Source organism: Myxine glutinosa, chromosome 5, assembly GCF_964187855.1.
Source record: "Myxine glutinosa chromosome 5, kmMyxGlut1.1, whole genome shotgun sequence".
Classification (NCBI taxonomy): Eukaryota; Metazoa; Chordata; class Myxini; order Myxiniformes; family Myxinidae; genus Myxine; species Myxine glutinosa.
In genome coordinates, this window is record NC_136265.1 from 115,396,484 (window position 1) to 115,419,669 (window position 23,186).

The window sequence follows — 23,186 nt, forward strand, 5'->3', positions numbered from 1 at the left end:
GTGCGTGTAGTTGGTTGGGCACTCCACCACTGTGAGGATGTCGGCCAGGTGAGGCCGCAGGTGGGCTCTGGGAGCCGGTAGTTGTGAGTGGGTGCCTGAGGATCCCGGGTGTGGATCGGGCAGCCCAGTGCCAGAGAGGGCATTGAGTGGGGAGAGCGCCAGAGGGCCTTCCCCAGGTAGTTAGGTTAGGGTAAGGAGCAGGTAAGCTCGGAGGCAACTGCAGTGGTGGAGGTGTGCAGGTGGGTAGACCCACTGGGAGAGGTACACGCCACAGCCCAGAAATTGTGCGAGGGCACCGGGAGATGAATCGGGGGAGTGAGACCCCAAATTGAAGAGCACCACAGTTTGGCCAATGGGAATTGGTTTTTAGAACCCATAGTGTAAGAGGGCCAATGGTTTGGCCGGAGAAAGACCCCGGGTAGTGTAAAGTTGATAAAGTCATTTAGGAAATAGTTAGGATTGATGAACCTGTCGCACCATACGCAGCCACTTACCTGTGGTGATGATGATGACTCCACACCTGTGTTTTCTTTGTTTTGTTGCAGGAAATGAAATTGCTGTGTGGATTGTGAGACGCATCACGACGTGGATGAGACATTGGGGTGATTCCATCTCTCCCTCCCTAGGAGGGACTGATGAGGAATTGGTAATGGCAAATTATGATGTTGAGTTGGAGATGGCAAATTTTGATGAGAGTTGAAAATGGCAAATTTGATTGGTTAGGAGGGAGAGAAGACGAATTTGGTTTATGGGAGGAACGGGGAAGACAGTAGGGATGTTTGTTGATTTGTAAAGTAGATGTTTATGGGTAGTGTTGTGTTTTGTGGATACAGTAAGGGGTAAGGGAGGGGCCATGTAGGTTACCTGGTGGGGGGGGGGGGGGGCGTACGGTAGGAACGTACCTGTCTCACCTGGTTCCCATGTGCCCCCAGTGTGCATTACCTTACATTGCGTGCACTTTTGCGCCCTTACCACCTTACTCACTTGTCTGCTTCTTTTGTCTCCCACCTCCGAGGATCTGGCTTTGGGGTAGAGAGAGAGGAGAGAGAGGTGCTGGCTTCGCAGTTGTGGGCCTGCACTTTCGCTGTTTGCTGCTTGGATCGATACACCATATGGACCGCAATGTTTGTGGCCACCCACAATGGACCGCAGCTCTTTTGCGGCCAAGCACCACCCGTGGAAGGACCTATGGGTCAACGTGGCACCTATGCCAAACAGGTGAACCACTAACAGTTGGCCCCCTGACGGCCACAATAAAGAAATGGACGCGGTTGGCGCCTTTCTTTATTTTTAAAAAGAAGTAAGAAGGCCAAGTGCACCACACGAAGGCAAGACCAGCGGCAGAACATCGGCCGGCTGCGACTCCACACAATGATTTATAGACACTTTATTGGTGCACCGGATGGTGCTCACTGTGTGATGGGGTGGTGCTTGATGCTTGGAAGGGGTGCTCTGCACATTATTAAAGGCCGTAGGCCACAGAGCACTCGTGGGTTGGTGTATCGATGCTGGCATGCGTGCTCTCTCTATGCATAACATCTGCATGTGTCCCTCCAAAAACAGGTCCTGGATCGTAGTGTAAATATCAGCGTAGTCTTGTGTAAATAATGCTCCCTACCGGCTGTATGTTTAGTTTGAGGATTCTTTCCGGATTCGGTTATCCTGTGGGTGTGTTTCTGTGAGGAGAAGGGTGCAACGTCGCAGGGGGACATACTTACTCATTTGTGAATATCTGTAAAACTGTCGCACTCAGGGTAGAGTTAATAGTAGAGGGAACTACATTGCGTGCCACACTAAAGTAGGTAAAAATTTATCGGGTCGGGACGCCCCGAGGGTAGAGAAGGGTGCAATGTTGCGAATATGGAATTTGGCCTCCATATCCGCTTGTAAATATTCCCCTATTTCCCCAATACTCCCCAACTATCCCCAATCCCCCATTCCCTAGTCCCATTGTCTGTAAACAACAATCAGTAGAGCCGACCTTCCCCTATTTCCCCCATTAAATGTCGCACCCAGGTTCACCGCATCTCATGTAGACAACTTTCGGACATCTTGCTAGTTATTCTTAGTCTATGTCAGTTAAGGACTCGTTTCCATTAATTATGACTCTTCGTTGCACCAGAATGTGATTATATGGCACCAGTAGTGAGTTTAGGACCTTTCCCATACCTCCTTCCATCTTCTTCCCCAAACAACAACAACTACAACTACAACTACAACTACAACAACAATTACAACAACAACGACGCTGCGCGGGGGAGTGTGCGTCATCACACCGGCTCGGTTAGCCGCCATTGACAATGCGCTCCGGACCATGCGCTCCACGGGGTTACCACGAAGGGGCTCCTTGTCAGTCCCCCGTCAAGGGCGGAGCCGGTAACCCCCCCCGCACGCACCCAATGAGAAGCGACGTGCCGATTCCATCTGGGGCGGAGCTAACGAGCCGAGGGCGTGTCACTCCCCGCCGGATATACGAAGCGACTCACCGGATGTGAGGTGAGATGCGCCCCCAGCTTGAGACGACAAGACGCCACCTCGAGCGCTGTGAGACCTCCCGCATCTCTGGACCGGACCGAGTCGATTCTGTCCCTGAGCCCAGGTGCACCTGGAGCCATCGATCCTGCCTTTCCTAGCCATCAATCCCCGTGTGAGTCAGCCTTTTGTCCCGTTTATCTGTCGTCTGTTGGGGTTAAGATAAGATTGTGTCTAAGTGCTTGTCTTTCTATGCTGTACCTCTCGTCCCTGTAATCTGACCTTCCGAACGAATATAATCTCCTCCGGAGGTCTTGAGAACCGTATCCATGGTGTCGTGTCATTTTAATCCCAGCCGTGTGTCTTTTCCTTCATTGATCTAGCGTAGCGCGATTAGTCAACGTTCGGGTATAATCGGGTAACTTGTGCAGACGTGGTCATACCAAAACCGCTCGGTAAATAACATCTAAGCCACGTCTGTAACAATATCATCTGATGACGCAAGGCAGCCAAGTTTACCACCGCAACTGCAAGCACCTCATTGAGGGTGTAATTCAGAACTCTGCTGATTTGGGGTAACCCCCAAATTTGGGGTAACCCCCAAACCCACTGGGAGCCCACATGATCCAAATTTTAAAAATACGAAATTGTAAAATGTAAGACCGAGCGATCCTGCAGACCATCGAAAAGAAGAGCTGTATCAGGTTTCAGAACAATCAGTTGGTAAATAAGGGACGAGTTTAGGGATCCAAAGTTTGGGGGATAACCTACACCATCCTCCCCCGAGGAGGCCTTATGGTCTGGAAAAAAAAAAAATCGAAGCCTGAGTGATTGTGGGGGCTACTGTCTTGTAGTCATATATCAAGTTTCAGAACAATCAGCATGGGTGATTTCGAGACTTCGAGACTCAAGATGAAATAACCTAAAAACGCCTTTGGGTGTTTTCATTTCATCCATTTACGTCATAATGCTCCTGTTACCACTAACAACCCCCATGTCTCTTGGGCACCGCTGAGTGAGGGATGCAGTGTGGTCTGACAGGTGTTAGGGACAGGTAGTGCCCTTACTTTGAACTAGTCAAGGTTCGATTCCCTCGACAATAAACTGACTGGTGCTTCATAAGTGTCACAAAGTGTGCCGTCCCTCCTGTGGACTTTTAACGGAGCGTCCAATCTGCCAACATTAGTTGAAACATGTTAAAGATCCTACGGTGTCCTTCGTGAAGACTAGACAAGTTATGTCGGGCACCCTGAACTAGTTACAAACACTTTCCCAAATCAATTTCAATGGAAAATCAAGCCTGGCCACAAGCTGGAGTAATTGGGACCGTTAAAGTAGTCGTCGCAGTAGTTGGCATAGTTTGAGTAAAATTGCCATTTCCTTTTACTGTGCTGAAGTTGAACGTTTTTAAAACGATTTTTCTTTCCTTAAAGAGATTGCTCCGAGAAAGAACCAGGTGTGGTTGAAGTATGGAAGAGTAATCCATCGCCTTGTCTTTGGTCTTCAACAAGAGCACCTTCTACGAGAACCAAACGAGAGTGAAGTCGAAAGGACGCCATCGCAAACCTCCACCTAAAGCAGAATTAAAAGATGGCAAAAAGTTCCCCCAGGAATGACCCAATATCAAATAGAGTTTAATTTTTTTCCCCTTCATTTGACCCCTGCGACCCCTTGTCCCAAGCCCCTGGGGAATGAACCGGAAGGCAAATCCAAAAAATCGTTACATATTGCATGCACCCCATGACACTGCTCTCACCCCTTTGTGCCATGTGGTGATCACAACTACCAAGTTTTGTGAATATCTGCCCAACCTTTAGGAGGAGATAGTGTGATGGATGGACTGACAGACTACAATATCCAAAAAAAGAAAGTGTGGCGATAATAACAGCCAATGCCATTGTCAGAGTAAAAATGGATACTTGTCATCTCTGGACCAATCAGAGACAGCTATGGCTAAAACCTTCCTGGGTAAAAGCCTCATGTGACCTAGTCGAGCTGGGCGGAGGGAAATATGTTCGCTTGTACAGAATTGTCAGAGTCATTTCACAGTTGCTGGGCAGAATTGCTTCTTTGTGCTGAGGTGGCAAAAACATGTTTTATCTGTGGTTTGACCTTGTGTAACAATTGGGAGGCCAAGGGTCCTTGTATCACGTATCAGCATTCCTGTGTTCTGATCTCATGCTCCAGTTTCCACTTTTGCCTTACTATGTCCAAATTAACTTGAGTATATATTGAATGAAGTTGTGACTTGGAATTCTGAGATTTGCTTGCCTGAGGGTCAAACTTTTCTCTCGGTACATAAGTAATAAATAATCCTTTGTCTATCAAGTGTTGTCTGTCATATTTTGATACAGGTGGACAGATTCCCACACCATCAGACTCCGGAACAAGGCACAAGATGCATCTGTTGGTGAGATCACTTCGAACGTTGTACTTTTAATTCATGCAATTAGTCGCACATCATCAAATATGTTAGAAGGGATGGCTCATATGATAACACAAGGTAACTAGAACGGCACTCAGTGGAGAGCATACCTCCGCCAGGTGAACAGCTTACATTTTGTATCCCACTGATAGGTCGTATCTGGATCCAGACCTGAACCAAAATCTAATCAGCTTGTTCTTGTCACCTAACCAATTTATACCCTAGTTTTGTCAGAACCAGTCCATAACTTTTTGAGACATCCTGCGATATATCGTTTTTGGCCTTATCTCTCAATGGTGAAGAATCACTTAGATTCTTCTATCTAGATACAGATCTTCACCAAAATCAAATCCATTCGTCCTTGTCCTACACACAACCGGTCCACCAAGTTTCGTCCAAATCCGTGCGTAACTTTTTGAGATACTGTATCTTTCTCACAGACAGACAGACAAACAAACAGACAGGGGTGAAAACATAACCTCCATCGACCTTCGGTGGAGGAGGTAAAAAAACACTTTTTAAACATAAGACCAGAGAACACGCCTAAGGTACAAAATAAATGTATTTGACAGAGGCTCAATGGCTCATTTACAATCTTTAGTATGACTCAGCACATCTGCATTGATGATATCGACAAACAGAATGGCATAAATAAAAATGGTGAATAAAAGGTTTGTTTGTTAAATTGTTTGCTTGATTCTCCATCCATACAGTCTCTGCTGCATGTACTCCAGTTGTTTTGAAGGAGACGAGTCCAGAATAGGTAGCCATTCCCAGTAAGGTATCTCCATCACCTCGTATCCGGCCACACCGAGTTGTCGATATTTCATCAGCGACTGCCCCAACAGCACTCGGGAATGATACCTGTAGTGGTGGCCATTGGTCACCTGTATCGCCAATTTGCGTACTCGCCGTGATATGGAGACTTTGTTGCCGTTGGGACCGGCTGTGCCATCTTTCTGGTGCAATGGAAGCATTTTCCCACTTCGAGCAATGACGAGTTGCGAGAGGAGCTCATCCGTGACCTCAACCTCCGTCGAATGCCTTTGAGTCTTACTCGGAGCTTCCTCTGCCGGTGTTTTGCCTTCAGATACAGCGAGCGCACTTCCAAATTGGTTCAAATGTATTTCGAGGTCCAGCGACCTCGTGTGTGGCAAGATCGCATGCGCCTTCACAAACTGAGGTCCACCAAGTAGAGCTTCTAGTGTAGAGACGGCCTGGATGATAAACGGCTTCGCACACCAATCGATTACGGCTTGCATCTGTATTGCCGCTCGAAGCTTCTGTCGCAAATACTCAGGCAAATGGTTACCTGAATAATCCGAGCATTCCAGTGCTACCGACTGGTCCAATGCAAACAAATCCTTAGTCAAATCAATCGGAGTGTTCTGCAGAGCAGAACGAACAAACGTTTGTCGAAAAGCCTCGTTCAGGAGGTCGTACGGATACCGACCGGTAATCGCCAATGCTATTAAAGCGGTGATGAAATGCTGAGGGTATGAAAGGAACTCCTTCAATTTTCTTCTGATCTGGTCTGTCAACAAATTAAAAAAATCATTTGCCATCGGAGGTTCATAGTTGATCAACGCAAACGACCAGAGTATTTTAGAAATGTCCTTGCAGCGACCCAAATGGTTCCTTCCGAGGATCTCGCTCGATATCTTTTGAAGCAACGCTTCGTCAAACCAGTGCAGAGAAGATAACGCCAGGGAGAAATGCATGATGCTCGAAATGCCGATCGTTGGCAGGCGTAGCTGCAAGGTTTGTCCAATGGCCTTGATGAATTTAGGATGGGTGGTATGTGTGAGGCGAAACATCTTGAGTATGTTCACCAAAGTGAAATTGCTGGTGGAATCCAAGTCTGCACCGATCAAAATATCCCCGATCTTGAGCATCGTTTCTTGAGCGAGAAGGCTTTTCACCTTGAAATATCCCAGACAGACCACACCGAGCTCCTCCATGTTCATTTTGCAGAGATGCCTGAGGACCGAATACTCCAAATACTTCATGAGAATACTGGGAACCCGGCGGTATTCACCGGCAATGTACGCGAGCTGAACGGTCTGAGGCCTGGTGAGCTTTGAGCAGGCCGGGACGACAGAAGCAAAAAACTTTTCGTGAAACCGTGGTGCGCACAGGCCGAGACGGATGCACAGGTCACCAACCAAAAGCAGACGGTCGATGTCCGAGTCACCCATACGCTCATAAAGTTCATCCTCAAAAGGTTCAAATTCAGGAAGGTGAGACGGCAGGTCCAAGGCCACAAAAGCCTTTAATGCCTCAAGGAGAAAATCGTTGCTGAAATGCTGTGCTCCTCGAGTGACAGCCTGAAGGAGTTTGGAGAATTCAGGCTCCGAGGAGAACTTGTGGCAATTAAAAGAAACACTCAATGTACGCAGAATCTCCAGAAGATCTTTTTCCGTCACACTTCCTTTGTCAAAACACGAGCTTTTCAGCAACATCAGTCCTTCTCTATAAGGAGTGATTTGGGTTCCTCCATCACAACAAACGTCCTTGTATTCTGGTGAAAGTAGTTGAAATGCATAACGACTTTTGTTTATTTTGGACCTGTATGCACGTCCAACGGATCGATTCACCAAACACGTCCGTGTTATGGGAGCACCTGTCCCCAAGGCAGAAGGGGGCGATGCATTTTGCTTTTGTTGTACCTTTTTTAATGTCCGAGTCAACAATGTTCCCGTACCTTTGACATCGCTGTTCCTCCCATTACCACCAAATTCAGCAACTCGTCCCTTTTTGAGCAACACAGTGTTTCCATTCAGCCTACGTCCTCGGTGCGCAACAGACTTGAGGTAAGAAATCTTGGCTTGGACTGTCATTGTTGTATAATCACAACACAACAGGAATCGCACACGATGCAGAAACGCCATCGACTTCCTGTGCAGTTCACTTGCATTCAAAGCCTGAAAAATAAAACGCAAAGTTAATGTTTGCATATATTACGGTTCAACAACAATAACAACAACAACAACAACAACAACAACAATAGAAAAACAATCAAGGCATCTCTCGCAATGAAAATGTATTTTAACCTATTGCGCAACTTTGTGCAACCTATTCATTCACCACCTACCACCACCCTTAATATGTAACATCCACGGTTGTGTGAACGGCTCATTTAACATTGCTGGTTAGTTGTCCCTTCATGGTTGTGGGTACATTGAAGGACATAAGGACATATTATTCACCTCGACTCATTACGTTTAAGGTGAGGTGACACGTTTGATCCGCCATGACCATTAATACAGGCTTTCTCAACTTTGCTTTTGCCGACATTAAGGTTCTGCGGCCGAATTATAAACTTTTATATTGTGACGAATTTCTGAGACCCCGGGGGTAGTGCATACCAACGCACATGAAGAAACCCGAGTATAGTTATTTCATATATCCAACTGAGGATCTCAGAGTAGGTTGGTACCCTAGAGGTTTAGTGTGCATGGCCTTCATTGTGAGGACTTGCTGCGACACTCACCAATCCATCCAGGGAAGGTGGAGCTCTTTAGCCTTGGTAGACCATCCACCTACAAAAGAAGGAAACCGATTGCAAAGTCCCCTGCTGCCATGCAAAAAAAAAACATGCCTTAAATATGCCTTTTGGTGAAGCAGCCATTAGGTGAATCACAAATTACACATGCAAGCATGGAAACGGCCATAAAACGATGATGATAATAGATGATGACAGAGAGAGAGCGAGGGAGAAAGAGAGAGATGGGGTGAAAGTGAGAGACAGAGAGAGGGAGAGGGAGAAAGAGAGAGATGGAGTGACAGTGAGAGAGAGCGAGAGAGCGAGAGAGAGAAAGACAGCACATGTTCCCCTTCCCGACTACTGCGGGTGAGCATGGGGTCGAAAATACGCCCCATCTTCTTCACACCTATGGCTATCCCCTTCTCTCCATTTCCCTGGAATGAGAATGGTGCCCATGTATCTGTGGTAAGTTGACTGAGAAAGGGCCTAGAATAAGGATTCCTATTTAGACTGCTTGCTTTGTAACATAATGCCTTTTGCTGAATAACTACCCTTTTCCAAACTGTCCGGTTGTCAGCTTGTATCGATGATACACTGATACAGTGTGTTGCAAAACAGGGAGTTCTCCCCTGATGTTCCATTATGGGTAGTCGGTAGCCACCCTATCCTGTCCACCTACGGTAATGCTCGGCCGTATCTTGGTCTCTGTGGCGCTTGGAAGCGCAGCTCTCTATCTGGAGTGTTAAATTTTCCGGGAAGGTAAAACGGGATTTAGATGCTGGACCCCACTTAAATTAAATGTTTCAGATAGTGTCTGTGGTTGCTCAGCAACATGTCACGCCACCGAGTTATCCATGGGATGGCGGCTTCTTCAGGGCCGCATTTGGGGAAGTGATTGTGATGGCTGCTCATATATAATTCACCCTGAGACAGATCTGTAACAATATTTACATTTCCGGATGTAAACAGCTATGGTCAGTAGGTGAGTGTTATTTGGCTGAAGGTGCCATTATGGGTGAGAGATGCGAGTTTCTTTTGTATCTCTGATTTCTGAGCACATACAGTCATGACCGAAAATATTGGCACCCTTGTACTTTTTTCAAATAACTCACAAGTTTCTCTAAAAATAAGTTGAAATTGACGAAAGTATTTTGTCTCCACAATTCTTTATTTTACTGTTAATATGACAGAACCTTTGTTTTTGATTCGAACTTAATATATCCTTTAAAATCATACAATAAAAAGAAATGGCATTGACAAAATGATTGACACCCTCGACTTAATATTTGGTAGCACAGACTGGACAAAATAACTGCAGTCAAGCGCTTCCTATAGCCATGAATGAGCTTCCTTCACCTCTCTACTGGGAGTTTGTTCCACTCTTCTAGTGCAAACTGCTCCAGTTCTCCCAGATTTGAAGGGTGCCCTTCTCCCAACTGCTGTTTTCAGATCTCCCCACAGGTGTTCAATGGGATTTAGATCTGGACTCATTGCTGGCCACTTCAGCACAGTCTAGCATTCTATCTGGAACCATTCCTGGGTGTTTTTTGAAGTGTGTTTGGGGCCATTGTCCGGCTGCAAGACCCATGACCTTCGACGGAGACCCAGCTTTCCAACACTGGGTTGAACATTGCGCTCCACAATGCCTTGGTAATCTCCTGATTTCATGATGCCATGCGCACATTCATACACCCAGTGTCAGAGGCAGCACAGCAACCCCAAAACATCACTGAACCTCCTCCATGTTTGACTGTAGGAAAGGTGTTCTTTTCTTTGAAGGCTTCATTTTGTTTTATGTAAACAGAGATGATGTGCTTTACAGAAAAGCTCTAATTTGGTCATCTGTCCACAGGACATTCTCCCAGATGGATTTTGGGTTGTTCAGGTGTGTTTTGGAAAACACCAGTCGGGTTTTCTTATGTCTCTCTATCAGCAGTGGGGTCCTCCTGGGTCTCCTACAATCGAACCCCCTTTCATTGAGTTGGTGATGGATGGTGCGTGTTGAAACTGTCATACCTTGTGTCTGAAGGTCAGCTTGAACCTGTTTGGCAGATGATCGAGTTGCTTTCTCCACCATTCGAATAATCCTTCGCTGCAATCTTCGATGAAGTCCTCTCTTGCGGCCACGTCCAGGAAGGTTGTCTACAGTGCCATGGGCCTGAAACTTCCTGATAACAGTGTGTACGGTACGGTGGACACAGGAACATCAAGGTCTCTGGAGGTGGACTTGTAACCTTGAGATTGTCCATGATCGGCTACAATCTTGTGTCTGACCTCCTCAGACAATTCTCTGGTTTTCTTTCTTTTCTCCATGCTCATTGCGGTACACACAGTGATACAAAACAGCAGAATGACTCCTTTTCTCGATTCAAACTGGTTGAATGAGTGATTTCTATATTGCACGCACCTGCAACCCACCACAGGTGAATTTAATTCCAAAGTAAAGGAGAATCACCTGCTTGAAATCTAATCATTTCTAACAACTTCTAAAAGGTGCCAATAATATTGTCCGAGCCATTTTAGGATTTCTGTGTGGAATAAGCTAAGATTTAGTAATTATTTCAGCTTTTTAATTTTGTTCCACTGCAAACCAAATAAATACAGATGTGGATCCCAAAAGATTTTTTGATTTCAACAATTTTCTGAAAGAAATGGTGCATTGTTTGAAAAAAGTGCAAGGGTACCAATATTCTTGGCCATAATATCCTCTCCAGTCATCAAGCTACGAGTCCAACTGAGATGTACAGTGAGAGTTACACCTTCGCTCCTGAATAAGCACGTGCAGCGAGTGTCGCACCTTCGCTCCTCTGCAAGCACGCACAGTGTGAGTTCCACCTTCGCTCCTCAATAAGCACGTACAGCGAGTGTCCCACCTTCCCCCAATAAGCACGTACAGTGTGTTCCACCTTCCCCCAATAAGCACGCACAGTGTGAGTTCCACTTTCGCTCCTCAATAAGCACGTACAGCGAGTGTCCCACCTTCCCCCAATAAGCACGTACAGTGCGAGTTCCACCTTCCCCCAATAAGCATGCACAGTGTGAGTTCCACTTTCGCTCCTCAATAAGCACGTACAGTGAGTGTCCCACCTTCCCTCAATAAGCACGTACAGCGAGTGTCCCACCTTCCCCCAATAAGCACGTACAGCGAGTGTCCCACCTTCCCCCAATAAGCACGTACAGTGTGAGTTCCACCTTCCCCCAATAAGCACGCACAGTGCGAGTTCCACTTTCGCTCCTCAATAAGCACGTACAGTGAGTGTACCACCTTCCCCCAATAAGCACGTACAGTGCGAGTTCCACCTTCCCCCAATAAGCACGCACAGTGCGAGTTCCACTTTCGCTCCTCAATAAGCACGTACAGCGAGTGTCCCACCTTCCCCCAATAAGCACGTACAGTGCGAGTTCCACCTTCCCCCAATAAGCATGCACAGTGTGAGTTCCACTTTCGCTCCTCAATAAGCACGTACAGTGAGTGTCCCACCTTCCCTCAATAAGCACGGACAGTGAGTGGCCCACCTTCCCTCAAAAAGCACGTACAGTGTGAGTTCCACCTTCGCTCCTCAATAAGCACGGCCAGTGAGTGTCCCACCTTCCCTCAAAAAGCACGTACAGTGTGAGTTCCACCTTCGCTCCTCAAGAAGCACGGACAGTGAGTGTCCCACCTTCCCTCAAAAAGCACGTACAGTGTGAATTCCACCTTCGCTCCTCAATAAGCACGGACAGTGAGTGGCCCACCTTCCCTCAAAAAGCACGTACAGTGTGAGTTCCACCTTCGCTCCTCAATAAGCACGGACAGTGAGTGTCCCACCTTCCCTCAAAAAGCACGTACAGTGTGAATTCCACCTTCGCACTTCGCTCCTCAATAAACACGTACAGTTGCAATAATCATGTACAGTGAAGTGAATAGTGTTAAAAAAAAAGAAGCAGTGTTTATGTGTGCAGTATTTATATAAATGAACCGCCGTTATAAAGGAAACACCATAAACGTGTTCATACCGTGAAAAAATAAATGAATAAAAAAATTAAAAATAAGAACGAGATTCTTCATGAAAAGTTCGTGTTTACTTTAATATAGGTTTATACATTTTTCAAGATTAAATGAGGTCTATAAGGTATAAAATATACCTTATAAAAAATATAAATATAAATATAATAATAATAATAATGCATTTATTTTATATAGCGCTTTTCAGGGAGCCCAGAGACGCTTAAATACCTTATAAAATATACCTTATAAATAATAAATATACCTTACCTTATAAAATAAATATACCTTATAAAATACAGTTTTAAAGAACTTTTATATTAAATTAAGACGGAGTGCTGCCTTTCCTTCGGGAATTTGGCGGCAGGCATCTTTTTCTATTCTATATTCCAGATCTCCTAATGTAAGGTCATTGTTAACTGTCGAGGAATGTTATTTATTTATTTTACAAATTATATTTGTTCTGTTTAATTCATTTTCGATTTATTGAAATTACAAACATAAGTCGTTTAGGGAGGTGCATGTGAGAAGGATTGTGATATTTATTTATTTTATTTTTTTGCAGTCGATTTGATCAAATGTTGTTATAATATCATCACAGATAAGTTATACAATGATAAACCAAGGTATCACTAAGTTAGTGTAGTTAAAAAAAAGAAAAAGGAAGCTTGTTGGCTCTGCGTTTCTTCCGGTGACGTCACACGTTCTGTGGATAAACAAGAGCGTGAGTTTGAATTTACGTTTTTGTGTTCTCTTTATCCTTTATTTTGCGATAAGCTATATTTTGCGATACCAAACGAACCTTTTCGATAAAATTTTTAACATGCGGTTATTCGTGCAATAATGTGAGTGAGGAGTGAGGAGTGAGGCGTGAGGCGTGAGGCGTGAGGAGTGAGGCGTGAGGAGTGAGGCGTGAGGAGTGAGGCGTGAGGGGTGAGGCGATAAATTTGTCATTCAAATGAGTGATTGAGGACAGGGCTTTGGGCCGCCACTGGGCCTCAGAGTACAAAACCCCGTTTCCTTGTTTTATTTCTCAAATAGTTTATCATATTAATACTAATAGGGGATATAGGCCGATATATCCCTCTTTCACCCCGATCCCTCTTTCACCCCGATCCCTCTTTCACCCCGATCCCTCTTTCACCCCGATCCCTCTTTCACCCCGATCCCTCTTTCACCCCTATCCCTCTTTCACCCCGATCCCTCTTTCACCCCTATCCCTCTTTCACCCCTATCCCTCTTTCACCCCTATCCCTCTTTCACCCCTATCCCTCTTTCACCCCGATCCCTCTTTCACCCCGATCCCTCTTTCACCCCGATCCCTCTTTCACCCCGATCCCTCTTTCACCCCGATCCCTCTTTCACCCCGATCCCTCTTTCACCCCGATCCCTCTTTCACCCCGATCCCTCTTTCACCCCTATCCCTCTTTCACCCCTATCCCTCTTTCACCCCGATCCCTCTTTCACCCCGATCCCTCTTTCACCCCGATCCCTCTTTCACCCCGATCCCTCTTTCACCCCGATCCCTCTTTCACCCCGATCCCTCTTTCACCCCGATCCCTCTTTCACCCCGATCCCTCTTTCACCCCGATCCCTCTTTCACCCCGATCCCTCTTTCACCCCGATCCCTCTTTCACCCCGATCCCTCTTTCACCCCTATCCCTCTTTCACCCCTATCCCTCTTTCACCCCTATCCCTCTTTCACCCCTATCCCTCTTTCACCCCTATCCCTCTTTCACCCCTATCCCTCTTTCACCCCTATCCCTCTTTCACCCCTATCCCTCTTTCACCCCTATCCCTCTTTCACCCCTATCCCTCTTTCACCCCTATCCCTCTTTCACCCCTATCCCTCTTTCACCCCTATCCCTCTTTCACCCCTATCCCTCTTTCACCCCTATCCCTCTTTCACCCCTATCCCTCTTTCACCCCTATCCCTCTTTCACCCCTATCCCTCTTTCACCCCTATCCCTCTTTCACCCCTATCCCTCTTTCACCCCTATCCCTCTTTCACCCCTATCCCTCTTTCACCCCTATCCCTCTTTCACCCCTATCCCTCTTTCACCCCTATCCCTCTTTCACCCCTATCCCTCTTTCACCCCTATCCCTCTTTCACCCCTATCCCTCTTTCACCCCTATCCCTCTTTCACCCCTATCCCTCTTTCACCCCTATCCCTCTTTCACCCCTATCCCTCTTTCAACCCTATCCCTCTTTCACCCCTATCCCTCTTTCAACCCTATCCCTCTTTCACCCCTATCCCTCTTTCACCCCTATCCCTCTTCTCCCTCTTTCACTCCTATCCCTCTTCTCCCTCTTTCACCCCTATCCCTCTTTCAACCCTATCCCTCTTTCACCCCTATCCCTCTTTCACCCCTATCCCTCTTTCACCCCTATCCCTCTTTCAACCCTATCCCTCTTTCACCCCTATCCCTCTTTCAACCCTATCCCTCTTTCACCCCTATCCCTCTTTCACCCCTATCCCTCTTCTCCCTCTTTCACTCCTATCCCTCTTCTCCCTCTTTCACCCCTATCCCTCTTCTCCCTTGTCACTTATGGTTATCACTCTTGTCACCATTTAACCTTTCTTCACTATCGTTAACCTTACCCTCTCATGCCAATTAGCCCACCCTTTGATGCACCTTACACTAGGCACCTGCAAGCCCCACATTCTGCTGTGGCCTCCTTTCCACCCTCATTCAGTCGATGTCCCCAGTCAGACCCATTTCCCTTGAATTTAACCTCCTTTCCTTGTTTTTAACCCCTCACCCCAGAGTGAGGATGAGTGATTATGACCTGGTCATAGCAACCCCTCTGAAAATGAAAGGATGCAAAACATCAGGGTGAGATGCGATGTCTTCTTTCTTTCTTGTTTCTCTAACAAACAATGTTCCCTCATTCTATTATCGATTCCGAAAAGTCCGAGTTGCACACAAAACACGGTTCATCACGATTCGGTGCCGAAAGCAGTTTCACCGACATGAAGAGAAGCCATTTTGAATGTTTGTCATCACAGAGACAATCGGGGAGGATCACGTGACGTGTCAAACCCCAGTGCTACCGTGTCGCGTTGTGTAGATAACCCATGCATGGTGGACACACTGAACGTCGTACTCGTGTCCCAGAAAGCCATAATTAGATGGATATTTGTAACGTTGCCAACAAACACAACGAGCTGGTATTTGTGATGAGAAGTGAGAATCATGAACCGTTCAACAATCCATCCTCGAAATACCAAAACGAAAATGTTTCACTAAAGATGGCTTTACATTTTAAACCGTTAACATGTTGGTTATTAACCTTGTACCGGACGCCACTCGTGTTTTACCGGATACCGGACACCTGTTTGGTATTTTTCACGCTCACCTCAGGCTCGTGGATGAAGGAGGTTTCACACACCTGGCAGTCATTGGTCCACACAAAGAACATTTACATGAACTACAAGGACACGAGTAGACATTGGACAAACAAGTACAAGTGGTATATTGGATTTGAACCTGGGTTCTGTCGAAATATAAAGACCTCTACAAGCCAGGAGTCGGCGAGTTATCGCAGGCATTCAAATTCAAACCTGTCCCTGGTCCTCTGAATTAATAAAATGTATTGCAATGACAATAAACTTTAATGTATTGTTACTCAGATAGAAATAGTTTCGTTATTTGATGAATCTTAATAATACTATGCTGTAGTTCATAATGATCTTGTAGAAAAGGATTAATTGTATTATTAAGATGTGTGTATTTCCATGTGTTACAAACTTAGGAATTCAAGAGTATAAACTCAGACTTTGGTGTAACTCAATAATTGACTTGTGATGGAGAGATATACGTATCTTTCATGAGCAGTCTTGTGTCAATATCAAGTTTGGGATAGACTTTGTGACACAAAGACAGAACTTCGTCTGTTGTCATGGTACCCGCTGAGAAGTGTATGGCTGTCAAGGTTTCTCGGCCCCCGATCAATCCCCTCCCACTTCTTGCTTCCTAATCGGTGATCCCTCGCCTCCCCCACGATCTCCTCCCTCCTACCCCCTCCTCCTGTGAAGACCCAATCAAATGGTCTCCTATTGTTCCGAATGATACCAATTGAGCTCGGTTCACTCAGTCGAGGAAGAATACTCGTGTCGGCCCGGAGTCCTTGTGCGGAGTGAGTTGATTACATTATGTATTCCTATTGTAACACAATGAGTATTCTTCCCAGTGATATTAAATTATACAAATACTGAGTGAGTACATGACTCTGTTGATGTCCACAATATTGTCATTCAACAGTTCCCCTCACCGAGGCTGTGTTCTGGGCCCTGTGCTTTTTCTGGTCTTCATCAATGATCTCTCCGACTCTCCTGAAAATCCTCTCTATCTCTTTGCTGACGACTCTACTCTCTGTCGCTCCATTCCTCATCCCTCAGATCGGCAGTCTGCAGCCTCCTCACTCTCTGCAGACCTGGACAAAATCACAGACTGGGCAAACAAGTGGAACATGTCTTTCAATCCTGACAAATCTCACATTCTTACTTTGTCTCTTCGAAAAGACCGACTGGACAACCCTCCCATCCACTTTCTGAATAATCCTCTCCAAGAGGTTCTGTCACTCAAGCTTTTGGGTCTCACTATCTGCCATGATCTTTCCTGGGAAAACCACATTTCAAATCTGGCCTCCAAAGCCAGTCGCCGACTGGGCATCCTCTGTCGTGCGAAATCCTTCCTTGGCACACCTGAGCTCCTCACCACATACAAGGCTTTCATCCGCAGCTCGATGGAATACTGCTCTCCCCTCTGGGCTGGTGCTCCTGCCTCACACCTAGCTCGTCTTCACGCTGTTGAAACCAAAGCGTTCAGAATCATTGGAATCTCCCGCGATGAAGCTAACTCCAAGGGCCTTTCACTCACTCGCCGCAGGCAGGTTGGTGGTCTTTCCATCTTCTACCGACTCCTCTCTGGCCTTGCTCCCCCAGCTCTCTCTGGGCTCTGTCCTGCAAATATTCCTACAGGTCGCACAAGATCTGCCTGCAACCCTCTTATGGTTAAACTGCCAAAATCAAGACTCTCTGCTCACCTTCGCTCCTTCATTCCTCTTTTCACCCACCTCTGGAACAAACTCCCTCACTCTCTTCAATCCCACTCCTCCCTCCAGGTCTTTAAAACAGCTGTTCACCACCATCTCTTATCTTCCCCCATCCAAAACCTTGATCTTTTCTACCCCCGCTAATTTCACCCCAATTCCACTTTTTTGAAATACCAACTTCTGTCCTGGAAGTCCTTGGTGTCCTTGTGTTTTATACTTCTCCCACCCCTTCCCACGCCTCCTCCCCCCAAGCTTTCTCCCTCCCACACATCTCCCTGCTCTCAAATGTTGTGTTTGTGTGCTTCCCCTTCTCTCCCCATCTTGTCTTCCGCTCCCTCCTTTTATATATTTTGTTTGTCTGGTTGATTTGTTTGTGAAATAAATGTTAGCTCTTTCACGAGCCTCGATTCAGTATACAAAAAAAAAAAAAAAAAACCCCGCATTATGATGAGCCAGGATTCAGACTGGGAATGCGAACAGACCAACACAAGGAATTGTTAATCATTCGAACGCATGCCGGTGTGTTTGTTTGATTCAGGCGTAAAAAGCGCAACAAGAAGCAGAAAAAGGAAGATGTGGATGAAGAGCAGTTGGACATCGTGGGTATGAAGATGGTTGTTTTCGTGATGGATAAAAACAAACGAATTATATGAACATTTAATTTCTAAGATACCACGATAGCATCCCATCAGCACAAATTAATACCTTCTGTCAGCCCTTTATCTTTAGAGGAATTGATGAAGATATATTTATGTATTATTCATATTTTCCCACAATATAAAAATTCCTCCCTACCCTCTCTTTTACCCCCATTAACGCTGCTTATCTCACCCCTCTAATGGCGCTTTTCCATTGCACGGTACGGTACGGTACGGCGCTGTACGGTACAGTTTGGTACGGTACGGTAATCCCTGTGTCGTTTTTCCATCACACAACAGAACCGTGAAAATAGGCGGAGTTATCTGAAGTGACGGAAGAAAAATGCGACCGCTGTGGTGACGTCATTACCTCCGTCACCAAAGGTGGATGGAGGTTATATGTTCACCCCTGTCTGTTTGTTTGTCCATTTGTCCGTTTGTCTGTGAACAAAATATCTCAAAATGTTGTGGACGGATTAGGACGAAATATGGCAGCGATGTAGTGTATGTGACAAGGACGAAATGATTAGATTTTGGTGAAGTTCTGGATTCGGATCCGGCTACTAGAATTTTAAAGTGATTCTTCACCATTGGGAGATTGGGCCAAAAACGATACGTATCAGGATATCTCAAAGGTGTGGACGGATGATTTTGATTAAATGTGATTCTGTATTGTGATTTTCTGGTCTACTCTGGGATACAAACAACTGGAATGCTTTCTACTAAGTAACATTCTAGTTTCTCATGCGACACTAAACTGTAAACAGCTCCACAACTACGGAGGAACTTGAAGCTGTGTTTTACTTCTAGTGGGGCGGCTTAGCCCAAATATTCAAAAGAATTGTGCATTTTGTGAAACAAGCACCAAATTTGGCACAAATGTACATTAATATGTTGCGAACATTTTCAGATATTGGGCCACTTGAAATTCCGTAATTTTTTTTTCAAATTTTTTCAAATTTCGTAATTTCAAATTTTTCGGGTGACACCGTCACAATTTCGGTCTTCGAGGCCGGCCGATAGGCAAAGTGTGACCGGAAGGGACGAGGTTCTCCTGACCACGTGGCCCTCGATCTGGGAAGCGAGAGGCGTTCCATTAGTGGACGCGCCCCTCACGCCCGACTTTTGGGCGGCCCCGGCAGGCCGTTTGTTTTGACGTTCCGTGACAGGCCCCGCACCCCCACCTCCGGGCCGACCGGAAGCTTGTGCTGAGTACATCATACCTGAACAACTCAGTGAGGCAGAACACAGCAGTGCACACCAGGGTGACCCCTTCAGTGCATAAACCAATTAACCTGTCCACTGCAGGGCATATAGAAATGAAGTTATTTTCTGCATATAATAATAATATAAGTTCAGTTCTATATAACAATTTCTGTTATCACCACTACCACTACAACTACCACTACTACAAGCTTTGTCTGGAATTTTGTGGACTAACAGACAAACAGACATACAGACAAGCTGGGATCAAAACATTACCTCCTTCCACCATTGAGTGTAGAGGTAAACATCATGGAAATTATATCATGCCCTAGATTTAATTCATGCTTACCCGTGTATTTGCTTCACTGGTTCACAAGGTCTTTTGCATACATGTAATTCAGACTCTCGTCTTCATTGCTGACCACACAATGTTCGCAACATATTAATGTACATTTGTGCCAAATTTGGTGCTTGTATCACAAAATGCACAATTCTTTTGAATATTTGGGCTAAGCCGCCCCACTATATCGGCCGGCCTCGAAGACCGAAATTGTGACGGTGTCACGCGAAAAATTTGAAATTACGAAATTTGAAAAAATTTGAAAAAAAAAATTACGGAATTTCAAGTGGCCCAATATCTGAAAATGTTCGCAACATATTAATGTACATTTGTGCCAAATTTGGTGCTTGTATCACAAAATGCACAACAGGTTTGCTATGCTGCTACACTATTCAGCGAAATGCAAAAAGAGAGACGTCGTGTTTCAGGAGCTGAAAGACGCCAGAAAGAGGACTAGTAGGGTCAATATACGAAAAAAACTCACCTAACCCCCAAAAAATTGATACAAAAGGTTTTTCAATGGATTCTGATACCATTGGGCATGCTAAATAACATACTAAAAATCTAGTAACATCTGACTTCCGGAAAGGGGTCATTTTCAAGATGGCGTCCAAGATGGCCGCCGGGAGCTTAAAATGGCCATATCTCAATTATTATTCAACCTAGAAAGGTGGTTTCGGTGTCTAACCCTAGGTTTTAGGGCCCAAGGAATCCAATTGAATCAATAAAATTACCATCAGTTAATTATTTATTGACAAGTCCAAGATGGCATCCCAAGGTGACATCCTGATCCACTAAAATGGCTCTGTCGAATAGTAGTCAACCTAGAGAGATTTTTTCAGTGTGTATACCTAGGTTTAAGGCACCCAGGAAATCATCAAAATTACTTAAATAAGCACAAAGTAATCAGGTAATCCAGTAAGCCAGGTTTACCAGCCCATTAGCCATTTGTTGTCTTATACAGTTAGTCGCTATTCATCGTCATCCTCCGACTCCTCTGGAAGAAACTTGTTATGTGGATTGTCACATTCTTCAAGTTGGAACGGTCCACAGGCAGTAGTACATGGTAGTCCATATCGTCTACAAGAGCAGCAGAGTGTCTTGCAGGCAGTGGAGCAGTTACAATGATTGACCTTCAAGAGACTGTCTGGAGCAGCTTTCATTCTTGACATAAGTGGGACAAACGGATTATCCTGCAGGCTTCACCCCCATTTCATGGCATCCATACCCTCTTCTTTTCCCATCCACACCATGAACTGGTAGTACGCTCTACGACAGTGAAGTTTGGTAGCAGATTCAGTTGGGGGCAGACGTTCGGGTGTTACAAAAGACGAAGCAGACAACCTTCTTGCTGAAGGTGTTATATCGCATTGTTGCAAGGGAATCTTTGCACTTGCCACCAAAGAGGATAGCCATTACTCGGCATCCAAGGTCATCGATCACCTCTGTGGTCTGGTTTGGGATGGTGAATGTGTTGGCACAAGACCGAAGGACAGGGTCTCCTTTTACAAGCTTCTGGAAAGCAGTCTTTTTGCCAACACCAAAAATCCGAGAAGTCGTGTCACAACCAGTCATGGCATGGATGAATATCAACTGAGAACACGTCATGTCCGAGGATTTCTTTTAGACGGTTGATGTCATACACTTTAAAACTGCCATCAGCTTTGGACTTGTCTGATCTGAAATAAAGGCTCTTACTGTCTCCCTGCACATAGTAAAGGAGTAAGACAAGGAGATCAGTATCTTCTCCAATCAGTGTAGTGGTGTGTAGAAGAGATGCCTCCACTGCAGCCTTTACTATATCTACATCAGCATCTCCAGGTGCATTGACCACAGTGCAATACCTTTCTCTCAGTTCATCACTTATCATCCCGATCAGTCTCTGTTTATTGATATCTCTTGACAGGACCTCCTCCTTCTTGCCTGAGAACTTTGTCTCAGCAGTGAAGCTGACAATGGGATGAATATTGTGTCCTCTTCTCTGATGCGTGTTGTCTTTAATGGACGGCCCTTCCTCATAGCCATCAAAGACAATGGTCGTAGCTGAACCATAATGCTGGATGGTGAAGTCGGCATACGACGGCGCTATTTCACCATAGCTTTCTCCACTCTTCCATGGTATTCTGTGAAGGAGTGAACCTCCATCAAGGACGTGGATCTCCGTTTCTGGTACAGAATCTAGGATGGCATCACTTGCATGATCACAGATCGCGTGTGCTAGTTGTGGCTTATCAGCCTTTCGGAAGACGTTTCTGGCGGAGGATGGTGAGTTCTGGTGAGTCAGAGGATGATGATTAATAGCGACTAACTGTATAAGACAACAAATGGCGAATGGGCTGGTAAACCTGGCTTACTGGATTACCTGATTACTTTGTGCTTATTTAAGTAATTTTGATGATTTCCTGGGTGCCTTAAACCTAGGTATACACACTGAAAAAATCTCTCTAGGTTGACTACTATTCGACAGAGCCATTTTAGTGGATCAGGATGTCACCTTGGGATGCCATCTTGGACTTGTCAATAAATAATTAACTGATGGTAATTTTATTGATTCAATTGGATTCCTTGGGCCCTAAAACCCAGGGTTAGACACCAAAACCACCTTTCTAGGTTGAATAATAATTGAGATATGGCCATTTTAAGCTCCCGGCGGCCATGTTGGACGCCATCTTGAAAATGACCCCTTTCCGGAAGTCAGATGTTACTAGATTTTTAGTATGTTATTTAGCATGCCCAATGGTACCAGAATCCGTTGAAAAACCTTTTGCATCAATTTTTTGGGGGTTCAACCATATATTGACCCCTCTAGACAGCTAAAACGAGAAAGAAACCTTTGCAGACAATTATGAAGACCGACAACGAAGATTTGGGCCTTGCTCGTCGGCGCAAACAAAGAATACAGGTACAGTATGTTACGTTAGCCTTCATATATAGCTAGTAACATTACGACTACCTTTCACTTTCTTCCTGAATTGACGATTGTGATTGACAAATCAACGGTCTGCAGTATTGCTAGCTCCACCTATAGGTTCGGCTCGCTCGGTACCTATCCATAGCAGGAACGAAATTTAGCACAGGTACTTAGGTACGGTACGGTTTGCTTGGCAATGGAAAAACGAAAAAACGGATTTTGGTTACAGTACAGTACGGTACGGTACCGCGGTGGAAAAAGTGCCATAACATTCCTTTCCCTCTTCTTCATTTATCCCCTTGCTTGTTGCATCTGCCTGTTACCCCACCATGATTATGTTGCCCATCATTTCACTCTTCCATGAACCTCAGTATTGTTATCTTAAATAAACATGAACAGAAGGTATTTTTGTCCATATGCGATGCTTATTATATTTGTTGAAAACAAATGTAAGGGGATTATGGGAGGATTTGAGGATGGACTTCATGAGATTGAGATGTAGACATGTGTGTAGTAAAAGGCTTTAGGGAATCTTTCATGCATCGTGAGGCACTGAGGAGCATTCGGAGGAGCTCCCTTGATGCCTGGAAGCTGGATGCAGACGTCTCTTCCGTCACCAGGAAGGAATCACAAAGTGAAAATTCCATAAACATTCATCATATC

The 23,186-nt window shown here is 45.4% G+C and overlaps 2 protein-coding genes across 6 annotated transcripts in view; one reads left to right on the forward strand and one right to left on the reverse strand.

Moving 5' to 3' along the window:
* Nucleotides 1–5,441: 5,441 nt before the first annotated feature.
* Nucleotides 5,442–11,467, reverse strand: LOC137427211 (FAST kinase domain-containing protein 5, mitochondrial). The gene is made up of 2 exons (XM_078778563.1): nucleotides 11,364–11,467; nucleotides 5,442–7,821 (listed from the first exon to the last, which is right to left on the reverse strand). The coding sequence occupies exon 2, from the start codon at nucleotides 7,786–7,788 to the stop codon at nucleotides 5,578–5,580; it is 2,211 nt and encodes a 736-aa protein (XP_078634689.1). The 5' UTR covers nucleotides 7,789–7,821; nucleotides 11,364–11,467; the 3' UTR covers nucleotides 5,442–5,577.
* Nucleotides 11,468–12,667: 1,200 nt separating this feature from the next.
* FRG1 (FSHD region gene 1) overlaps nucleotides 12,668–23,186 on the forward strand; it is a 33,631-nt gene continuing 23,112 nt past the window's right edge. Inside the window, exons 1-3 of one of the 5 annotated variants that reach the window (XM_078778590.1) lie at nucleotides 12,668–12,772; nucleotides 15,139–15,207; nucleotides 17,967–18,031. In XM_078778590.1, the coding sequence (XP_078634716.1) occupies nucleotides 15,146–15,207; nucleotides 17,967–18,031 (127 nt within the window). In that variant the 5' untranslated portion in view covers nucleotides 12,668–12,772; nucleotides 15,139–15,145. Of the gene's footprint in view, nucleotides 12,773–12,904; nucleotides 13,373–15,138; nucleotides 15,208–17,966; nucleotides 18,032–23,186 lie in introns of those variants that run through there. The other 4 variants (XM_068116488.2, XM_078778588.1, XM_078778591.1 and 1 more) reach the window with 4 other exon arrangements.

What these genes read in the sequence shown, in the direction of transcription:
- LOC137427211 (XM_078778563.1), bottom strand. Translation starts at nt 7,788, where the DNA reads ATGGCGTTTCTGCATCGTGTGCGATTCCTGTTGTGTTGTGATTATACA.